Consider the following 22089-nt stretch of genomic DNA (forward strand, 5'->3'; position numbering starts at 1 on the left):
ACTCTGAAAAGTTGAGAAGATTAATGACTGTATGTTTGCTGTAAAGCTCCTGGGTAAAAAGTTCACATGTGTTAGGACACTAGAAGCTCCACCCACCATAAATTTATGACATGTCCCTGGATCTGTGTGCTGCCAAGTTTCGTAACGCTTGTTTTCCTTTCCATGCTCCTATAAAAATGAATTGCCTTTTGATTTGACCATAACACAAGACCTGGTAGATTTTTTTGAATCTGTAATCGGATACTAGAACTGGACAGATTGAGCTTCAAGAAAGGAATTTTACTTCTGCTGGATAATATAGGAACAGCTGGAATACTGGAATTGATATTTATTCTTTTCAGGCTTGATTACACAAAGCATCAGTGCTATTAGGAAATAGCCATAAACAAATATTTCTACACACACAACAGTCCCAAATGGCTATATTTATGCAATTAAAGCACTTAAAAATGTCTGAAAATGTCTACAGAATTTTTTTTTTCCTGAACTGAACTGCTTCTAAGATTTTGTTGTTGTTGTTGTTTTGTGGATTTATAAAGTCAGTTCTCTTTAAGTTCACACTTATTTTGAAAGGTGTTAGTGCTATATTTCTCTATAAAATAAATGCCACTTTTTGTTATATAATACAAATAGATTCAAGTGTGTTTTAAAAAAAAAAATTCAAACCCACAGTCAGTAAGGGTACTACACAATACAGAAAGCTTTGATAGATACAAATGTGTATGATTCATTTTGAGGCCATTAAATGAATTGAATAGATTGCACTGGCTTTCCAAAAGCAATACAATCCAACTTATGGTTGCATAAATTTCGCATAGTTCCACTGAAATCAGTGTAACCGCAGCAAGTAGAGCAGAGTAAACTCTAGTGTGCACCGTAGGCACCCTAATAAAACAATTCTATCTAATATTATCAACATTTACAGCTGAATATCTTTTAAACACTCTTTCTGGGAAATAAACACGGAGCATTTCTGGGAAATCGGTGCTAAGGAAAACAAACGTTTCCTTTGATTGGTCCAGAAAGCCTAAATCTGTTTGCTATAAATTAATGAGGATTTTTGCGTCCATTGGGTCCGTGTATGTCCTTTGTTCTTCACTCTGGTTCATAAATTGTTCCATCAACATGTTAAAGATGCCTCTGCCTCCCTTAAAATCCAGCTCAACATTCCCAGTCAGTTAGTTATCAGTTCTTTCCCATCACATGATCATCAATTCGGCCAGCCCCCAAACTAATATCCAGGTCTTTTCCCATTCACATCTGGCCTGTATCACAGCTCACCAAAGGCTATCTCCTGCATGAACTTTACAAGATAAATCCACTACATTTCACCCTGTACCATCTAAATCCCTCAATCCATGTTTGGGATTCCTTCCAAAAAGCACTCTCTCAGAGCACTCAGAGTTTCACAGGAAAGGCATGCCCCTTTCAGCAAAACGGAGATATGACCTGGAAGCTATTAGAAATGTGTAAGCCGCTCATAGGATGAAATCAGGGTCGTGAATAAGCGCTGACATTTTGACAGAAAGCGCAACTGAGTAGAAGAACATTCAAATAAATAAACACTTTCTATAGAAAAGAAAGGCGTCACAGACACATCTTCAACATACGACAAGCCTTTATAAGAGCTCGGCCAAAAGTGCTGTGTTTTTAAAGATGTGTCATTACAGAAATGGCCCCTACATAAGAACTGCATGGATGTCACAGCTGCTTTTAAAGTAAGATCACTTTGAAAAACGTATTGATCCACACAGTCATTTTCCTTTACGATTTCATGATTACTGAGCAACCCAGCCTCAAGAAATATTGGCAAACTTAACTGCCGTAGACTCCTCAGTTCCTCTGGACATTTCATTTCAACTTCATTTCAACATGACTCATTTTACTCTGTGTGCTTGAGAGGGAAAAGGAAAATTTAAGAGCCAGAGTCAAATCAAAATAAAGATTTTTGCTGAAAATATAAAACGAAGGCTGTTCCATTAACTTTATGACAAAAGGCGTTTTTTTTTAAATCCCCAGACAGTTACAAACACTAAAATAAATCAAGGTAAGGTTTCGTTTGAATGACGTCTGGCATGATATGAGTGCTCATGTTTAAACCTGTCCGTCAAAGGACAGTATGATTGACAGCTATATTGGACAGTCTAGTAGAAAAGACAAGTCAGCAGCGATCAATGAATGCAAGCTAGTAAAATTATGCTGAAAGCAGTTTAGTTATTAGCCAGTCAGCAAAGAGTACATAAGTCAAGGACTCTGAAGGACATTCACTCATACAGCACAGCAGCATATACACTCTAAAAAATACAGAGGGTTTTCATGGCGATGCCATACAAGAACCATTTTTGGTTCCCAAAAGAACCTATCACTAAACAGTTCTTAAAAGAACCATTTTTCTTACATTTTAATGAATCTTTAAAGAATCTTTTCTACTATAAAGAACCTTTTCTGCAATGGAAAGTTTTCATGAATGTTAAAGGTTCTTTTTGGAAACATTGATGCCAAGGAAGAACCTTATTTTTAAGAGTGTAATGAAACATCCACATAAATCGGAGGTTTAGAATGTATCATGATGCCTTTCTAAACAATCCCATACTTTTTGTTTTCACCTCACAAAGTCAAGTATAAATCATCGGGTCAAATATAAATTATACACTACAGTTCAAAAATTGGGGTCGATTTTAAAATGTTTTTTATAAGAAATCTATTATGCTCACCAAGGCTTCAAACATATAGTAAAAAAAAGTAATATTGTAATATTAATACCATTTCATTATAATAATATTTTTTGTATAGAAAGTTCAAAAGAACAGTATTTATTTGAAATAGAACTATTTTGTAGCATTATAAATTATTTACTATCACTCATTGATCAATTGACCCTTCGCTAAGCCACGCCCGAAAACCGCCACTGGCCAATCGTGTCTTAGCAACCGTAACTAGGCGCGGGAGGTCTGGCAAGCTTTCGAGCGAGTGAAACATGCCGAAGCGTTGTGCGTATGGATTGGGCAAATCTTTTACCCGGTATCTTAAAAGTTTGGACGGGGGAGAAATTTTTTTCCTTCCTGAAAATCTAAAAGCCAAGGGGAGAAATGATGTGCGTGGATCAGCAGTGTGGGAGACCCCATTCAAGACTACATGTCGACAGGATTAACAAAAACACATATTCCTTGGAAGTTGGAAATAATTACGGTTCTTTGTTCATAATGCATATGATTTAACGTAAAATAAGATGTTTAAAGACAAGACGGAGGCTCACTGACATACTTTAAAATATATTTCAGCATTTTGTTAATCGACGGCCTAACGTTACTACCCCTGACTACCACTGACAACTTTAACCCAATCCGATCGCGGCTCTCCCGGTGTTATTCCACAAGAGTTATGTATAAACTGTTTGGTTTATAAGTATTAGATTAGTTTCACATTTCACTTACCCTGCTGTGCACGAACATATCTGCTCCTTAATTTGTGTGTTTCCCATTTGAATGGTCAGCGTATGAGGCGGCGGCTGCTGCGACTATAGGCTTTAGCTTCAATTTTTATGAAATTATTCTCTAATCGGTTGCATATTATGTCGTGGATATATCCCTCCAATGCATACTGCAGTCCCTTTTGTCTTGCTCTCTCAGATATTTCAGATGTTCGCCAAAAATGACTAATTATCTCATCGGGAATGTCTGACACATACACACTGTAATAGACGTGCTAGACGTGAAAGCTTGACAGGCGTAGCAACAGTAACTAACGAGGGCGGGGCTTAGCGAAGGGTCAATTGAATGCATCTGTGAATTAAAATATTCATATATGTTAAAAAAAAATACTGACCCCAAACTTTTAAACAGTAGTGTGTGTGTGTGTGTGTGTGTGTGTGTGTGTGTGTGTGTGTGTATTACATTAAAACACCCTTTTATAAAAGGGTGATATAAAAAAATATGTATGCAAAACAGATATTTTCATGTCTGCTTCATGGTATCCATAAAAACACAGCCACCTTGATTTCATGTTCTGTTCCTAAATACACAGCTAATCCTGATTATCCTAACGGAACCACAAAAGGCTTACTAAATGGTATTAAAAGTTAGCTATGGCTTTCCTTGTTTGAATAAATTACAGCAGTCATGAATTATCAGCAAATAATTGCCCACCAGGCTCTTGCCAGAGAAAGTCACATGATTACAATTTGTGTGTAAATATCGCTGCTAAACTAAAACAGCAGGTCCCAATAACAAAGACAATCTTTCTCTTGTCTCCAGAGCTATCAAAGACTAATCAGAAGAACTCAGAAAAAGTAGTTGGCATAGTCTTTAAATAATGTGATATTAGTTATGATGGTAATTCAGTCATAATAGGGACATTTGCTTTCTCTGAAAATAAGTCTCTAAAGAGACTTTAAACGACGTTATCAAGAATGACAAGAAATAGAATAATGTTGAAAACACAAGGAGAAAGACAAGAGGTTTATTGAAAAACATTTTGCAACTCTATATTTATTGGAAAATATATTGACATACCTCTCTGATCACTGACATGGCTGAAGTAATTTGGACAGGGAATGGTGACCAGCTCTCCAATCCTGGCTGATGGCCAACACGCTAGATCCCATTCACCCGTGCAACCTGACCACAGGAATGAAGAAAAACTGATAAGGGGATGGAAACTGACAAAATACTGCCACCTAATCATGTTTTAATTGGTGATAGGATCTAGATTGTCTCTTTAATTGGTCAATAGAATCCTGTACAATTATTTTGTTTCTTGACGCATCAAACTTCCATAAAAAATGTTTTCAAATGTGTTCTGATCAGTTCTGGAATTACAAATTAAAGAAAATTTAAAGTCACGATGTAACATAAGTAGCAACAGATCTCTTTCATGTTGTATTGTGCTTAAAAAATGAAGGGTGGGGAATTGGTTGGCTCAATACATCCATCGGTTGTTGATTGAATGGAGAAAAATCTGTAAGCAAGTTGATTGTAAGAAAGGGACTAAATGATTAGAGAAGATAATGGCATATGTCACCAGCCTGTCATTTCACCGGAAGATCGAATTATGACATTTTGTTTAAGAATTATGAGGTCAAAACAAACTTTAATATTAAAACAAATGCATGGATCAATAACATGCATTTAGATAATAGATAGGGTGAGTTTAAATTGTGTTACACCATTTGATTTGCTGAACTGGCTTAATTGCGTATTTAATTCTTCGCTCTGAGAATCAAAAAAATGTAAAATCCAACTGATATCAGATTTTTATAACAGACTGGGCTACATGACAAAGAGAAACCGATCAAACACATGAATCATGCCATGGGAGTGAGCTTTATCAAAGTACATCTCACAGTCTGAGAAAACAATTTGCATATTGGTCTAAGATATATTACTCAAGGGAGATTTGTGATTGAGATTTACATCTCAAGACACACAAATGACAACACACAACTTTGACACACTAGTCACAATCAGACCTCAGTTTCATACAACTAGCTTTTGTAATTGCTTTGTCCATTAAGAAAAAAATCAATATGAGAATAGGCAGGAATAGGCAGCGTTTCTGTTTGATGAGGTACATGCCCAATAGTCAAGCACTGAAGCTCTTGGTGAAGTGCACAAACTAAGACACCTACGAGTTTAATTTACTAGCTTTTCACACACACAAATCCCTGTAAATGATTCCAGTAATTAAAGTGCTCTAATATGTGTTATTAGAATTTGCAATTAAATGTGTGTTATCGTGGGTCATTTGTGGTTATTGTCCTCCCTGACAGTAATGAACAGTCAGGATAAAACTTTTTCATGTTTTTCCATTATCACAGCAGAATCAGACTTTAATATTGAGGTGAAAAAAGGCGCAATTCATATAATTTCAGTGATTTTTAGCAGACAAAAAAGCATCATCATTTGGAAAAGGCTCTACAAGGCTATAAGAGCCTTAAAGTGTTAGTTCACACAAAAATGAAAATTCTGTCATTAATTACTCAACCTCATGTCGCTCCAAACCCGTAAGACCTCCGTTCATCTTCGGAACACAAATTAAGATATTTTTAATTAAATCCGAGAGCTTTCTGACCCCCTATAGACTACAATGTAATCACTACTTTCAAGGCCCAGAAAGGCAGTAAAGACATTGTTGAAATAGTCCATGTGACTACAGTGGTTCAACTTTAATGTTATGAAGCAATGAGAATACATTTTGTGCGCAAAAAAACAAAACTAAAAATAACGACTTTTTTCAACAATCTCTTCTCTGCCGTGTCAGTCTTTTCACGTAGTAAACACGGCGCAGCATGTCGTGGTTCTACGTCAGAACGCCGGCTCAGTATTGGCCGGCTCCTGCGTCAGAATCACGCGTGTGTCGTGCTGCTCACGTGAACAGCGTCAGAGAATAAACACAAAACAGAAGAAATTGTTTAATAAAGTCTTTTTTTGTTTAGCACACAAAAAGTATTCTCGTCGATTCTTAAAATTGAGGATTAACCGCACTCAAAAAAATTACTCTTTAAACTAATTTAATTAAATTATGGACAGTGGTTCCACACAAGCAAATTATTTTGTATTAATGTTAATAACATTTTTTGAATCTATATAAGCTCCTTGTGTTGTAACAACTCAACTGATTGAGTCCAAACAAATCAATGGAATTGCTTCCCTGTAACTGTTCCCTGTAATTTAAATGGTTCTAATAATTGCAATGTAATTGAACATTAAACACAATTACTATAAAGTCTTCCCCTTTCCTCATTTTCTAAAAAACACATAAAATAACACTTCATTTCAACATTTATTCTGTCTTAATTCAGCTATATATGCAAAGCATGCTGGGAACTAACAAGCACCGCCCAGTTTCAGTTAAAGCAACACAAATCATTCATGGAATCCAACACAAACGGATTAAGTAAACTTTAATTTTACATATTTAAGCAGATTGAACACAATCAAATTAAGTTTTTGTTTATCGCGAAATTAAACCCTTTAAATTAGTTTAACGATTGATAATTAAGTAAAGTGGAAAATTATACAGGTTAAGTAAATTAAACGCAATACAATAGTGTTTTGGTGGTAAAAGAAATATATGTGTGTTACTTTAACAAAGCATATTTGGGTAAAAAGAACAGTGCCACAAAAGCATTTTTTTGTCACATGGACTATTTTTTAACAATGTCTTTACTACCTTTCTGGGCCTTGAAACTGGTAACGTTACCGTCCTGGAGGGTCAGAAAGCTCTTGGATTTCATCAAAAATATCTTAATTTGTGTTCCGAAGATGAACGGAGGTCTTACGGTTTGGAACGACATGAGGGTGAGAAATGAATATCAGAATTTTCATTTTTGTGTGAACTAACCCTTTAATAACATGGAATGTGACAGCGTGTGAATCTGGACTGAACTGAATTCTGTGGGTACCACATGGATTTGCTCTCTGAACAAAGTCTAAGATCTCATCAGTGATGGAAAAATAATGCATAAAAAATGTATTTTGTTAGCCGCAAGCAAAACCAGCCTGCTGAGGTTTTCTAAGCCACTGCTCTGCTACAACCACTCATTAAATCACTGTGAAACCACCTTATGTTGTGAAGATCGCAATGCACAGAATGACATTCCTGCCTAATTAGCCAGCATACCTCTGTAACATTTTCTAAAACCTGATATGTTATGACCCAGACAAGCAAATACAAAACAACAATTATCTAGCTAGCCTGTAGTCTGTAGGAAATGTGAGGGAAAAAAAATATTGACACTTTTGCAGATATGCAGATAAGCAGCAGCGCTAAAAAAATTTCACACTAGCTATTTTATTAGATCTTAACAGACTTAAAATGTTGCTCTAGCAGTATTAGGCCAACCTCATATTACATTTTTTTTTGCTGCTTTATGTTTGCAGTGCTCAAAGCAAAGACCTTTTAGCATTACAATCACATAACCTACTGGTACACTGTTAAAAAAAACTTAATTTGTTCACTGGTTTAACATTGCATTATATGTAATATTGCAAGTAAAAACTATGAATTACTATATAATTAATGGTGAGAAAAAATTTAAATGACTTTCCCCGAAGTCCCTGTGTGACACATCACATATTATTATGTTTCATTCAGTAATGTACATTAGGGCATTTTAAGTTATAGCATTATTTGAGTGTTGCCTTGATGGTGTTTTGTCTTTTTGTGTATGACCTTGTGCACCTTCTGCATAAGTCCTGGACATGTTTATGGACAGGTCACTAATTATTCATCATGTGGCTTTCTGTTGTACCACCTGTATTATTATGGTGGTTATCAGTACATTTTAAGATAAAAGGTTGATTCTGGTAACCAAAGTTGTTGATTTTTATTATAAATTTAACAGGATGTTTTTTTTTTACAGCGTATATCACAAATATAAAGAAATCACACTGTCTTTACATGCATACAGTTGTCATACAGTAAAGGATATGCAGTGTACATACCTGACGTGAAGTTTTCAAACTTGGACAAACACTCCCTTTTCTCCGCTTCCAGCTCCCACATGACCTCACACATCTGGACAGACAGCATCTGTACAAGATTCTGACATGAGGTATGTTTTCTTACAATAAAATATATACATTTTTTGAAGTTACAAAAAATACTACATCACATTTCCGAATAGCAACAGACCTTTGATCACATTACAAAATTACTGTTTGAAGAGAATGAAGTGAACTGGTTGCACATGTGACACTGCCTCTCCCTTTTCCTGAGTGTCATGGAGATTTGATGAAGGGTATGACAATTCATGTTGTTCCTCCCATTTTACATAGCAACTTAACAAGTGTAGCATAAGTATGCTGAGCTCTTAATAATGTCTCCTTTCACCTCTGTCGATCCCTAAAGAACTGACCTCTTGACATCTAAATGGTGGAAAAATTTACAACATAAATTATTTGTCTCAAAGCTGTGTCTCTGCAGCTGTATCCAATTTTCCTTAAAAATGTAGGCTGTATTATATAAGAATATGCTCTCATGGATTCCTCCATAAAGCACCAGAGGACAGTGAGATTTATGGCAGGTACTCTGGCAGATGAGGCCATTTAGAGGTGGCATCAATTAAAACTTCACTGTAGAGCTATATGGTTACTCCCAAACCAGTGTGCTTACAGAAAGTATGACCATCTGGGTCAGATTTTACGCCAGTGTACCTAACTGGTCAGTATGTGTGATCAACAGCAATGTTTTGAAAAAAAAAGACCCATCAAAAGACTCAAAAGTGCCTCCATCAACGCCGGACCAGAAACGTCTCCCTTTTAACTCATATTTTGCTGAATATCATTTAGTATTATGATTAATATTATTACATCATTTCTGAGCAAAAAAAAAAGATCTATATAGGCTAGGTGAAACATACTCATCAATGTACTCAGCACATAAAATGTTATCAACACAAATTTTTAGCTAGCATAATAATATTAAGCCCTATTTTATTGTTTCTTTCTCTGTTTTATCGGTTTAACAAAGCAGAATCTAAATCTTTTCACATACTGAAAGATCTACTGGACTGATCCTGCCATTCAATCTTTATCTTTTTCAATTAAACCAGGTGAAAACGAGCGTTCACATATTTAACTGTGCAAAGCAAACAATAGCAGATACTGTACTGTGTGGTGTGACATGAAGTGAATTCAGAGGCACAGTGAGTTGTAGAGACCTGAGTCATACTGTCTGCAGGAGCTTATCAAGGACAGTGGACACATGGTTGAACAGAGAAGAAAATGAGAGTTGTTACCATGGCGTCACAATATAAGAAAACCATTCGATTTCACAATTTCAAATAGCATGATCAACAATATGACAACCACTTTAGATGGTGAACATATGCTGTAGTAACTCTGCTACTGCAAATGCATGCTGTTTTCACTATACCAGTATCAGTCAGGAACACTAAACCTGAAGGATTTAAGAGTAAACACTGATAGGCAACTGATTTCCCTGGGTAACCTGCATAAATGCTGTGATTTCTAACATTAGCAGCACGAAAAATTGACATGTGATGTGTCATAAATATAATGATGTAAAGCATTAACATTTCAGCACCTTTTATAACATGTTACCTAAAATGTAAAGCCTGAGGAAAAGCTTGAAGTAATTCAATAAACAACAAACTCTAGATTTATTTTGATGGAAATCTGACATCCACACTTGCAACTGCCTACAAAAGATGCTTTTTAAACGATTGGGCTATAATCAACGTGGCCTTTAAATTTCAAACGCAAATATTCTTCATGAAAAAAGAAGAATGAAAAGCATCAAAACTATCTATAAATCCTCGGACCTGACACTTTTTTTGAGGACTAGGTGTGTTAAAATACTTCATAGCTTTTCTTTCGTGGATGACTTAGCCTATTACGTGGGAAACCGGATTAAATGAAGTGTTGATACTCACAGGTCCGAACGAGCAGGCTAGGAATAAAATCAGCATTCGTTTAGATATATCCATTTCAGTCGGTTTAGTAGTTGACTGAGAGCGCTTGACAAAAGTATCGATGCACAGAGACAAGTTGACGGCAAAAAAGTAACTGACAAAGAATCCGAAGCGTCAGCCAACTATGCGCTGCGCGCGCGGCGCTCCGATGCGCGTGGGTTCACCAGTCGTAGGCTACTACGCCGCGAGACCTGTCCATATTTCTCCTTAATCCAAAAAACACTTCATTCATAAACGACTCTGGAATGATGCGAAGCCATTCACAACTGGCGTTTGCATAAACCACTTAAGACACCTGACACGCGCGAGGTGGATTGTAAAATGTGTGTGTGTGTGTGAGTGTAGTCTATAGTAGCAGCACGCCCCTGAATAACAGCGCTAAATTACTCATTCTCTGTCTTAACCTGTACGCACAGCTTCTGCGCTCTTTCATTTAGTGCGCAGATTTTGTTCTCTTGGAAACGGTCACCCACTACGCATCTTTTGCTATTTTTTCTCTTAAAATTAAACTAAAACAGAGCTCAATTAAACCACCATACATCACAGCTTCTGATTTCTTCTGTTTCCCATCGAACAGGAACTGTTCTATCAAATAATTTTCTGTAGTTAAACGGTAGCCTATATGTTATGTAATATTGAGCATGTCATGTCATATGCAAGACAATAATGTAAACTAACACGCCAATGTAAATATATGAGCCCTTGCCATCCCAACTTGCCAATAATCACCAATAACTCACTGATGGAAGTGCCTCGGGAATCTGAATGTAAATGCCTTCAAATATGATGGAGAAGGAATATAACACTCCTTATCTCATGTCTAATCTATCACTATCTTTTGGACTCTATTCTCCTTAAGCCCACATCCTGTTCATATCTAGAGGTGCGTCTCAATTTGCGTACTTGTGCACTATTCTACCCCATTTTGTAGTATAAATAGTTTGCGTAGTGTGTTCACAAAGAAAATTCCAAAAAGAAAGAGTGTACTCTAAATACCTGAATGATACACTATAAAACAGTGCGGAATGTTGGACTCAGGGGTCACAGCTTTCCTTATAGCAGAGGGGGGAGGCTATCAGAGTCTGAAGCTGGATGGCAAAATAACATTATACTATACACTTTTATTAATATAGATTTAAGCATAGAAGCATTAAGCGCAGCATAGAATTGAGTGCTTGTGTATGAGACACAACTTTAGAATAGGGGGCGGTGCCTTGTAAATGTACAAGGCCTGTCTGAATTAGAACAAGCCCTTACTATCAACAAGCAGTCTCATAAATTACACACAGAGGCAACAATGGTTTTAAACTTTGAGAATTAGCCTATACTTCTCATGTCCTATCAGTTTAGATACTGTGAATAAAGCAGCGGAAATATTGATTCAAATTTAAATTATTTTGTGAACGCTTCCACTACAAAAAATATAGTACACAACAAATGTAGAAAAGTATCAACTTAGCCACAAGATGAACATTGAAATAATATTGTAGTAATATTAATATTCAAGTCCTCCGATGTCCAAATCAATAAAAGCAAAACTGTTCCAGCTGCATTTGACTGAAACAATACAGCACAATTCTGTGATGTGACAAAAGAGGCATCGTTTCAGTCAGGAATAGGGTCTTGCCATGGACGACAGCTAATATTAGGAAATATCGCACCTGGCTGGCTCAACTGACCAATGAGAATCGAGTATTCCAGAGAGCAGAGTAAATAAAAATAAATAAATAAATAAAGTATGCCATTTGATTATTGAATCACACTTCATTCATAAAGTGCAGAGCGATAGTTTATTAAACATTATTTATAAATTCCTAGTTAGTTTATATCTTCATTGTCATTGGTCGAAATGGAAATAACTAGGCCTATGTTTTGTATATTATACCCAAGTGGTTTAGCTGAGACTTTTGGTCACAGCTATTATTATTAAAGTCGACATGAAATGTAAGTTGCAATAGTCTTTTCTTCCCTATTGTGGAGTACTGTATAAGGGAAACGGCTACTCAAACAAAAAAAAAAGTCTTTTATTGGACGGTGTGGTTTGCTACAGCTGTGATGTCATGTGAGTGACAGGATGTCCTGCCAATAAAGGCTGGGAAGATATTTTGATTAAAGATTACGAGGGTACATTAAATTAAAGATATGCACGAATAAATTATTTTGGATAAATACTGCAATATTCCTTTAAAAAAGAAATGTCAATTTGGATTTCATGGTGACTTTAAAGGTGGAGTGTGTGATTTTTAGCGGCATCTAGTGGTGAGGTTACAAATTGCAACCAACAAAAGTTACGGTGGACGACAGGAAAATGTCATCGTCTGAGACAGCAGAGAGTAGCTAGTTCAGCAATGAGGTTTCTTTTCAAGGATAAATTAAGAAATTATGTTTACTTAATTATTCAGTAAAACTACAGGTCCTTCTCAAAAAATTAGCATATTGTGATAAAGTTAATTATTTTCCATAATGTAATGATAAAAATTAAACTTTCATATATTTTAGATTCATTGCACACCAACTGAAATATTTCAGGTGTTGTATTGTTTTAATACTGATGATTTTGGCATACAGCTCATGAAAACCCAAAATTCCTGTCTCAAAAAATTAGCATATCATGAAAAGGGTCTCTAAACAGGCTATTAACCTAATCATCTGAATCAACTAATTAACTCTAAACACCTGCAAAAGATTCTTGAGGCTTTTAAAAACTCCCAGCCTGTTTCATTACTCAAACCCGCAATCATGGGTAAGACTGCCGACCTGACTGCTGTCCAGAAGGCCATCATTGACACCCTCAAGCAAGAGGGTAAGACACAGAAAGAAATTTCTGAACAAATAGGCTGTTCCCAGAGTGCTGTATCAAGGCACCTCAGTGGGAAGTCTGTGGGAAGGAAAAAGTGTGGCAAAAAACGCTGCACAACGAGAAGAGGTGACCGGACCCTGAGGAAGATTGTGGAGAAGGACCGATTCCAGACCTTGGGGGACCTGCGGAAGCAGTGGACTGAGTCTGGAGTAGAAACATCCAGAGCCACCGTGCACAGGCGTGTGCAGGAAATGGGCTACAGGTGCCGCATTCCCCAGGTCAAGCCACTTTTGAACCAGAAACAGCGGCAGAAGCGCCTGACCTGGGCTACAGAGAAGCAGCACTGGACTGTTGCTCAGTTTTGCATGTCATTCGGAAATCAAGGTGCCAGAGTCTGGAGGAAGACTGGGGAGAAGGAAATGCCAAAATGCCTGAAGTCCAGTGTCAAGTACCTACAGTCAGTGATGGTCTGGGGTGCCATGTCAGCTGCTGGTGTTGCCACGCCGCATTGAAGCAGTCATTTCTGCAAAAGGATTCCCGACCAAGTATTGACTATTGAGTGCATAACTGAACATAATTATTTGAAGGTTGACTTTTTTATTTATTATTAAAAACACTTCTTTTATTGGTTGGATGAAATATGCTAATTTTTTGAGACAGGAATTTTGGGTTTTCATGAGCTGTATGCCAAAATCATCAGTATCAAAACAATAAAAGACCTGAAATATTTCAGTTGGTGTGCAATGAATCTAAAATATATGAAAGTTTAATTTTTATCATTACATTATGGAAAATAATGAACTTTATCACAATATGCTAATTTTTTGAGAAGGACCTGTATATGTTATTGCGAATATTAGTGTTACTTGTTCATCATTGTGTCAGTGTTTTATTTGCTGAACTAAGCTTGCTTCCTTGCATGAAGAGCAACATAGTAACGAAACACGTTTGTCCGTTTAGCGCTACTGTAGAAACATGTCAGCATTTCAATGTAAGGGGACCCGCGGTGTATGTAGATAGAAACTGCTCATTCTAAGGTAATACAAATATAACGGTTCATTAAGTAAGGTCTTTATACACCACTGAATACTTGTTTTTCAAGGTAGTGACTGTAACAATGTTCAGGGAAGAAGGAGGCGGGAACCGGCGAAAAATCTAAATACTTTATTAAAATAAAAGAAACAAACCAAAAATAAATAGGCCTACCGCCAGCAGCCCCTCGCGGATGACTGCTGGCTACCCAAAATAAAATACAAATACAAAAACCAAACACAACTAAAACACAGGCCTGTTCCTCTTTCGATCATCAACGTCGTCGCTCCTCCTTTATGCTTCCGCTCCTCCGTGAGAGATGCGAGACCGGTGTGCTTCACAGGTGTTGCTCATTAGCAATCGCACCACCGGCTTCGCGCCGTTCTCTCGCGTCCCTCGGCCGTCCCCTTCGACAACACAGTGACGAAACGCTCTCTGTAGCGCTGTTTGTTCGCTGTCGGCTATGGTAGAAACTTGACGACACAATATGTCGACCTCCATAGAAGGGGTGCCTGCGGTTATGGAGATATAAATGTCTCATTCTAAGGTAATAAAAACATAACGGTTCACTATGCAAGGTCTTTATACACCAATGAAAACATAGTTATGGATCTTATATTGCATTTCTGTCAATAGATCCTCACAAATATAATGCACCTTTAAAGTAGGGCACATGAAAACTCTACATTACAATACGATTATATTCTTCTATAGTGTAAGTTTGGCACAGATTCTTATAGGCTCAGTACTGGATTAAACATCGTTCAAGCCTCATCACATTCAAATCAGCATAGTAATACATTTAAGGCTCCAACAATAAGATTTATGACGTATATTCCAAAGCCAATATTCTAAACTAAGTAAAATAATATTATTTTAAAGAATAATCTGCCACCAAAAATGTTTACTTCTTCAAAGAGGAGAGTCACTCAGGCACTCACATATACTTAGTTTGCCAAATATTTTATTCATCTTAAAGCTGTGCCTCCAATAAAATACCCACTAGGCAAGGTAAAACGACAGAAGCAAATTAAATCAAAGAGGTTTGATGCTTTGGGCAGAAAAGGGAGTAGGCTATAGTAATTCATAAGCGTTTGGTCAAATCAATTCTCCAAATGTAATAGGGTCAATGACAAAGGTGAACCTGTTGACTCAGTTTACCCTCTGGCAATTCAGCATGAAATCTGTTTAGAGATCAGTTTGCACATTAAACCCCCTTACCTGGAAGGAACGAGAAGCAATGGTGGTTTTGGAAATTGTTTATGGCTTTTTTGCCCTTGAGAGAGAGCAAACTGTACTCCTGAAGACTTATTAGCAATACAGGTAATTCTTAATTTGTTAGCTCCTGTTTTTACATAAAAAGAACTGTGTGAATGTTTATGGTGGACTACTGAACATTTTTATTGTAATGCAGCGATTTGTGTTTGGCCTCAGTGTTGATTAAACTAACAAATACCAAACGTTAAACCTGCTGTTTGAATACCAGAGACTTTGCACAAGTCGCAGCCTGCGTAAGGAATCGTGTGCCAGTGTACTTTGGGAAAATTCACAACCTGTCTCTAAAAAGAGACTGCATCCAACTTTTGCACATCCAACTGATTAAAATGATTTAATGATTCACAATAGAAAAAAGAGATTGGTATTTTCACTGCAATGAGCCCGATACTTCATAATACTATCTGCAGCTGTTCCTTATTTTGAGTGTATTACCAAGTGAAATGCCTGAGTGTTAAATACATTGGACAAATTGATTCTATTGATTGAACCCTGAATCCTCTGCGATACTACGCATGTGGAGGCTTTTAAATGAATGGGATTTACAATGATGCGACATGGTGAACATGTAAACAACAAGTTGTTATGGATTGCAAAACAGCTTCTCGAATGGTTGACATAAGTCCTTAGTCAGGTTAGACGCTGTTATAAAGGTCCCATCACGTCATTTTCACAACTTTGTCATCTTATTTGTCATATGAAAGTTTTTTTCTGAAAGAAGTTTCGTCAGCTGAACAACTGGTGTGTTGTTAAAGAACAGTACAATCCATTAAAAGCTCTATAATTCTCTCCCTCGCTGCCTCGTTCTCAATCCTGCCAAAAAATGAAATAAGGCACTATAATGACTAAGGGGATTGTCCTGGGTTTTTTCACAGAATAGATTTTATCACAGATTATATATTTTGATTTGATGCTCTGCTAGTTGGTTGACAGTTTTTCATCATTATTTGAATTATAAAAAATAAATAAAAAAAACACATGATAAAACTTAAAATGTTCTCTTGCTTTGGGCTCTCACATCAGGGGCTATGTGTCTGTGGTGACATTTAGTAATTACTGAGCTAATGACTGAGCAGAAGTAAGTCATTTAAGTGGCAGATGTCAATGATTTGATCTCAGAGGACCTTAATGACTGACAATCATCTTATATCCTTTATATCCAATAGTAGCGTGAAAGCAGTCAGAGAGGTTTGTAAAATGATATTTGACCAATTTTATTTAAGAGTTATGTTATCAAACACATACACTCATTGAAGTCATCCATTTCCAAGCGTGTCAATTACAGCTGTTACATTGATTAAATGAAATTAAATGAAATTCCATTTGGTTTGAAATACTGCGATAGGGAAACAAATACAATAAAGGACAAAAAACTCTCTTCTTGTTCTTCCTTTTCTGCACGTTTACTTCTGCAGTATTGAACCACTGAAGTCATTTGTTTGCACATCTATGTGTTACTTACATCCGCTTCACATGTGGTTAGTCTCAAGTAGCATTGTTTCAGTCAGATCTGTTGCTTTACCATGAGTAGACTACTAGCAACACATCCTGTGACAACAATTATACTACATGATAACGGAGAAAACCTCCCAAAAAGACAAATCAAATAATGACGACATGTTTTAAAAATTAGGAAACACTTTTTATTTTTATAGTGTAATTGTTACATATAGCTATTATAGTAATAACTATAAATTATGCATAATTACATGCAACTAACCCTAAAACAAACCAAGCCCTATAATAAGTACATGTAGTTACTTAAAGGGATAGTTCACCCAAAAACGAAAATTCTGTCAGTATTTACTCAACCTCATGTTGTTCCAACCTCGTAAGACCTTCGTTCATCTTCGGAACACGAATTAAGATATTTTTGATGAAATCTGAGCGCTGGATCACTCCTCCATACTAGTCCATAGGCTTCTTCAGGGATTGAACTTGCAGGCCCCGAAAAGTTATTAAAGACATCGTTAAAATAGTCCAAGTGACTACAGTGGCAACGAGAATACTTTTTGTGCGCAATTTCAACTATTCATTTCCTTCTCTGTGGGCCTCGAGTCAGTTCACTAGTTTAACAGCGTAGTGCTTCTGTGTTGTACATCACACGCATCACCCACATGACTAGCGTCGGCCAATAGTGAGTCTACGTGTGACGTAGCTCTACGCAATCACACTACGTTAACGGACTAGAGGCCCAAAGAGAATGAAATGAATAGTTGAAATAAAGTCGTTATTTTTGTTTGTTTTTGCACACAAAAAGTATTCTCGTCGCTTGATAAACTTAATTTTGAGCCACTGTAGTCACTTGGACTATTTTAATGATGTCTTTAATAACTTTGAGGCCAGCAAGTTCAATCCTTGAAGAAGCCTATGGACTAGTATGGAGGAGTGATCCAGCACTCAGATTTCATCAAAAATATCTTAATTTGTGTTCCGAAGATGAACGAAGGTCTTACGGGGTTGGAACAACATGAGGGTGAGAAAATAATGACAGAATTTTAATTTTTGGGTGAACTATCCCTTTAATATTACGCAGTACTTAAATGTACAATTACAGAGTAACAAAGACAACTTAAAATAAAGCTTAACCAATTATTATTTATGCTGTAGGCTACTGCAGGGATAACCCATATGACTTGCATATGTGACTATTATGTAGATCTATTGTTTGAATCAAATTCATTGATTAATAGTATAAGGGTAATCGTTGCAGGTTTCATCAGTCCAGTCTGTCTGTTTAAAGCAACCATAAATGTCTGTTTTTTGCTTTAAGGTAGGCCTATGTTTACACGACAACGAAGTACTAAACACAGAAAAGTTGTTCCTTGTTGTTCCCAATTTTTTTTTAAAAGCTTCACGTACACAACAACGTGAAGGGCCACGTTTTTTGTAAAGAAACACTACGTGCATGTAGACTGAACGCGTAATATGCACGCTTATGACGTCACTGTTTTCACAAATTCGCATTTTTGTAGTTTACGCTGAGACGAGAACTGTATCATTTTCTAAAACGTGTAATTAGAAACGTGTTTTCAAAAGTTTGTTTTCATGCCCCTACAATGCTGTTGTGTAAATGAACGGCCAAAACACAAAGAGGGAAACAAAAAGTTTTCCGTTTTTAGTTGAAAATGGCGTCGTGTAAACGGCCCCTTAAAGGACTTTTTCGATGACGGTATTCTGTAAAAAAGAAAGAACATCTTTTCTTCATTCCGATTCTGACGACATGTTTTGTCTTACTCCATGATTCTCGCCCATTTTCCTCCATTTGTTACCACTGTGATGTCTGCTCCCAAATGGTCTATATTCATATCTGACAGACATCTGCATTCATATTCATTTTATAGAAACAGATGTTAATTACTCAACTTATTATAAATAATTTACAATCATTCAGTACATTTCTGCTTAAAAATAAGACTTGACTCACATCTTATTTTTTAGTTCCTAATATAAAATTTACATTTGACTCAACATTTCAGCCACAACAGAGGAAGTGTGTTTTAACACCTTTTAAAACTGTGCTGATGTAAAACATGCAGATGTAAATAGCATGAAACCAAACCTCATTGTTGCTGCTGACTGACGCTGGTTAGTACTCGAGTCTACTTATGGCAATTTACATTTTTTAATGCATTACACATTTAAGTGACTTTGTAAGTACATGTAACTTCATCCATTTAAATTTTTCAGTTGTATTTTGAGAAGACATGCAAGCAAACGGGATATTTGGTAAGAAATGCATTAATTTACTGTTTTATATACATTGCGTTTTACTGCTACATATATATATATATATATATATATATATATATATATATATATATATACACACACACATATACACATACACACACACACACACACAAGCATTCTATGAAAGCACTGAACCCATTAACAACAACAAAATGTATTATTCACTCATGTTTTTTTGTGATTTTCAAGATAATTTTGGCATATGGCCTCGTTACTTCTTGTTCTGCATCTGGGTCATCGATATCTCCATGATATTTACTTTATATTACTTGGAAGCATGTTTGAGAGAAAAAGTTGACAATTACATTAAGGAGAGACAACAACAAGAGGACTATGTCAACAGCGGTGCAAGCGGTTTAACATGTGAGCAAGCCATTTGAAGCAGTAATTGGACAATTAATGTTAAATTGCTCTCACAGAAAATGGCAGTTCAAAGAAACAACTGATGTCTTGTAATGTAGTGTCTTAATATAGACTATTAATATACATTATTACATTATTAAATGAATTTTGTTCACTCCAATTAAATGTATATTTTATTCAGCAATCAGCAAAAAATTGTGAATAATAGGTACAGCTTGATAATATGATGTTCATATTAACGTTTCTGATAAACAATCCTTTTTTTAAATGTCTAAAATAAATCTGAAAAGATAATGTGCCCATGTAGTATCCAACCTTTTTTTCTTGACAAAAAAAATGTATGTTTCTTAAATAACTTATGTTATAAACAACAATAAAAATTGTTAATTCAGAAATAAGCACAAGAAGACTCAGCTGTTTTGCAGCATTTGTTTCATTAGAATAAAATTACATAGTACTTTCATTTGCGCAGGGTAAGCTAGTCTGAAATGGAGGGGATGTTAATCTCCTGGGAGGAAAAAATGTCCTTTATTTGTCTTTTACTTTCTCATAAGTAATTCATCCTGTAGTGAACAAGCCAAAGTACACAGGGTCAAGCCTGCTGCAGCTGCTGCCAGGAGACACACACATTCCAAAGGGCAACAACATGCATGACAAGATGCTTCAGTTCACATCCACACCAAAGTAAATGTACATGAAGAGTCGTGATCAAAGCGTGTGTACTCACACAAAATGTGTGGCAACCCTGTCTTTTGTTATCACTGTTATCACCTCAATGGTTTCAGAAGCTTATAATCAACACCAAGGTGGTTTCCAGAGCGCTTGCACTAAAAATATATCAGAGTTGTTTGTCACGAATCATTCATCTTAGTGTGTACCATGCAACGTCTGTGTTAAACTTTTAGAAATCATTAACAATGAGATTTTCACAGTGAGATCAGATGCATTTCAACTATTTTTGTACACATTTATAAATGAGTGTTATAAATGAATAAAATCAGTATTATGTCTTTTACAACACTTAACAACATAAAGGTGCAGTAAGCGATTTCTGAGAAACGCTGCTGATATTTGAAATCACAAAAACAAACACGTCTCTACCCAAAAGGCCCATACTCACAACCGGCGCAACGTCATAGAATGTCTCTGAACAGATTCACGGCCACTTTTAGGGGAAAATAAACTAGACTTCAATACAAAGTAGCGTCACAAAACAACGTTCGTACACAGCCATGGTAAGCCAGTGAATGATTTTACTTTGTTTTTAAAAGTAATCATCTTTAAATATAATTATTATGTCTTATAATATACATTATAATATATCTTATAATATATGTAACCCCACTGGGTGGGGTTGTTATACCAATTTGATGCTGGGAGAATGAATCGACATGTTTTTAAATTGACCAAATTAAGTTTGTTTATGTATCTTTCACGCTCTATGGCAGACAGGGTGGACATATAATTACTTGACATGTTTAATCTTAGTGATTTCTTAAGTTATTCACAACTGCCAGCTGTGTACGGACGTTGTTTTGTGACGCAATTTTGTATTGAAGTCTATGGGAAGTCTAGTTTATTTTCCCCTAAAAAGGGGCAGCAGTGATGAAATCGACAGTTAAGTTCCCGGATGTGCCGGTAGTACGTATACCCATAGACATCATATAGATAGACGCCCTATCAACCGCTACTGCCTATTGGCGCGGACGAGCCGTGGGGCCACCATCTTAAACCGGTCACCCGCTCCGCTCAGTGTAATCTGTTTGGCAGGTGCAATGAGCTGCCAGAGCATTTAATTAATCATATCTCACTGAATACCGAACTGATTTTCACGCGGGGTTTTTTGCTGCAAAGGTCATACACGTAGCTACGATAAAGGACACATTGAATATTTTACTCACAAAATACAAACAATAGTACGGTAATGTTAAATGTTAAATCTTACTTGTGTAAAGTAATCCCCGAGTGATGGTCCGCCGATTTGAGCAGGAATATGCTGCACAGTGCTCTGGAATCTACTGCTGCTATGCAACGCAAATAGGAGTATGACCGGTTTAAGATGGCGGCCGCATTTCTTGCGCCACAGCGGCCAATAGGGCATCTAGTCTCTATATGATGTCTATGCGTATACCCCTTTCTTGATAGCTCCGCCCCCAAATTCACAAACAGGCTATGCAGCACAGGCACCTAGTACACCTTACTGCTGATTAGCTACAAGAGATCCACTCTCTACTAGAGACCTGCACTACGTAACAGAGTGTGGCGCAGGACTAGATTTGATGGCCAAGTGCGGTAATGCAGTCGTGTGTGTGTGTGCGGGAAAATAAAACGATTCGTGGGACTCCCGCAAAATAGAAATATCTATAAAATTCTAAAAACAAATAAATTGTTATTCATCTGTTGCACAAAAGCAATAAAAAAACCTAAAACA

At 36.5% G+C, this 22089-nt stretch overlaps 1 protein-coding gene across 2 annotated transcripts in view; it reads right to left on the bottom strand.

Moving 5' to 3' along the window:
- Positions 1 to 14675, bottom strand: part of vipr1a (vasoactive intestinal peptide receptor 1a) — a 30736-nt gene extending 16061 nt beyond the window's left edge. Inside the window, exons 1-3 of one of the 2 annotated variants that reach the window (XM_077226934.1) lie at positions 14524 to 14675; positions 8445 to 8532; positions 4512 to 4616 (exon numbers count right to left, since the gene is read on the bottom strand). In XM_077226934.1, the coding sequence (XP_077083049.1) occupies positions 4512 to 4616; positions 8445 to 8532 (193 nt within the window). In that variant the 5' untranslated portion in view covers positions 14524 to 14675. Of the gene's footprint in view, positions 1 to 4511; positions 4617 to 8444; positions 8533 to 10396; positions 10807 to 14523 lie in introns of those variants that run through there. The other variant, XM_077226923.1, reaches the window with a different exon arrangement.
- Positions 14676 to 22089: the final 7414 nt, after the last annotated feature.

This window comes from Siphateles boraxobius, unplaced genomic scaffold, assembly GCF_051911475.1.
Source record: "Siphateles boraxobius isolate OS27281-9 unplaced genomic scaffold, OSU_SipBor_1 1, whole genome shotgun sequence".
Classification (NCBI taxonomy): Eukaryota; Metazoa; Chordata; class Actinopteri; order Cypriniformes; family Leuciscidae; genus Siphateles; species Siphateles boraxobius.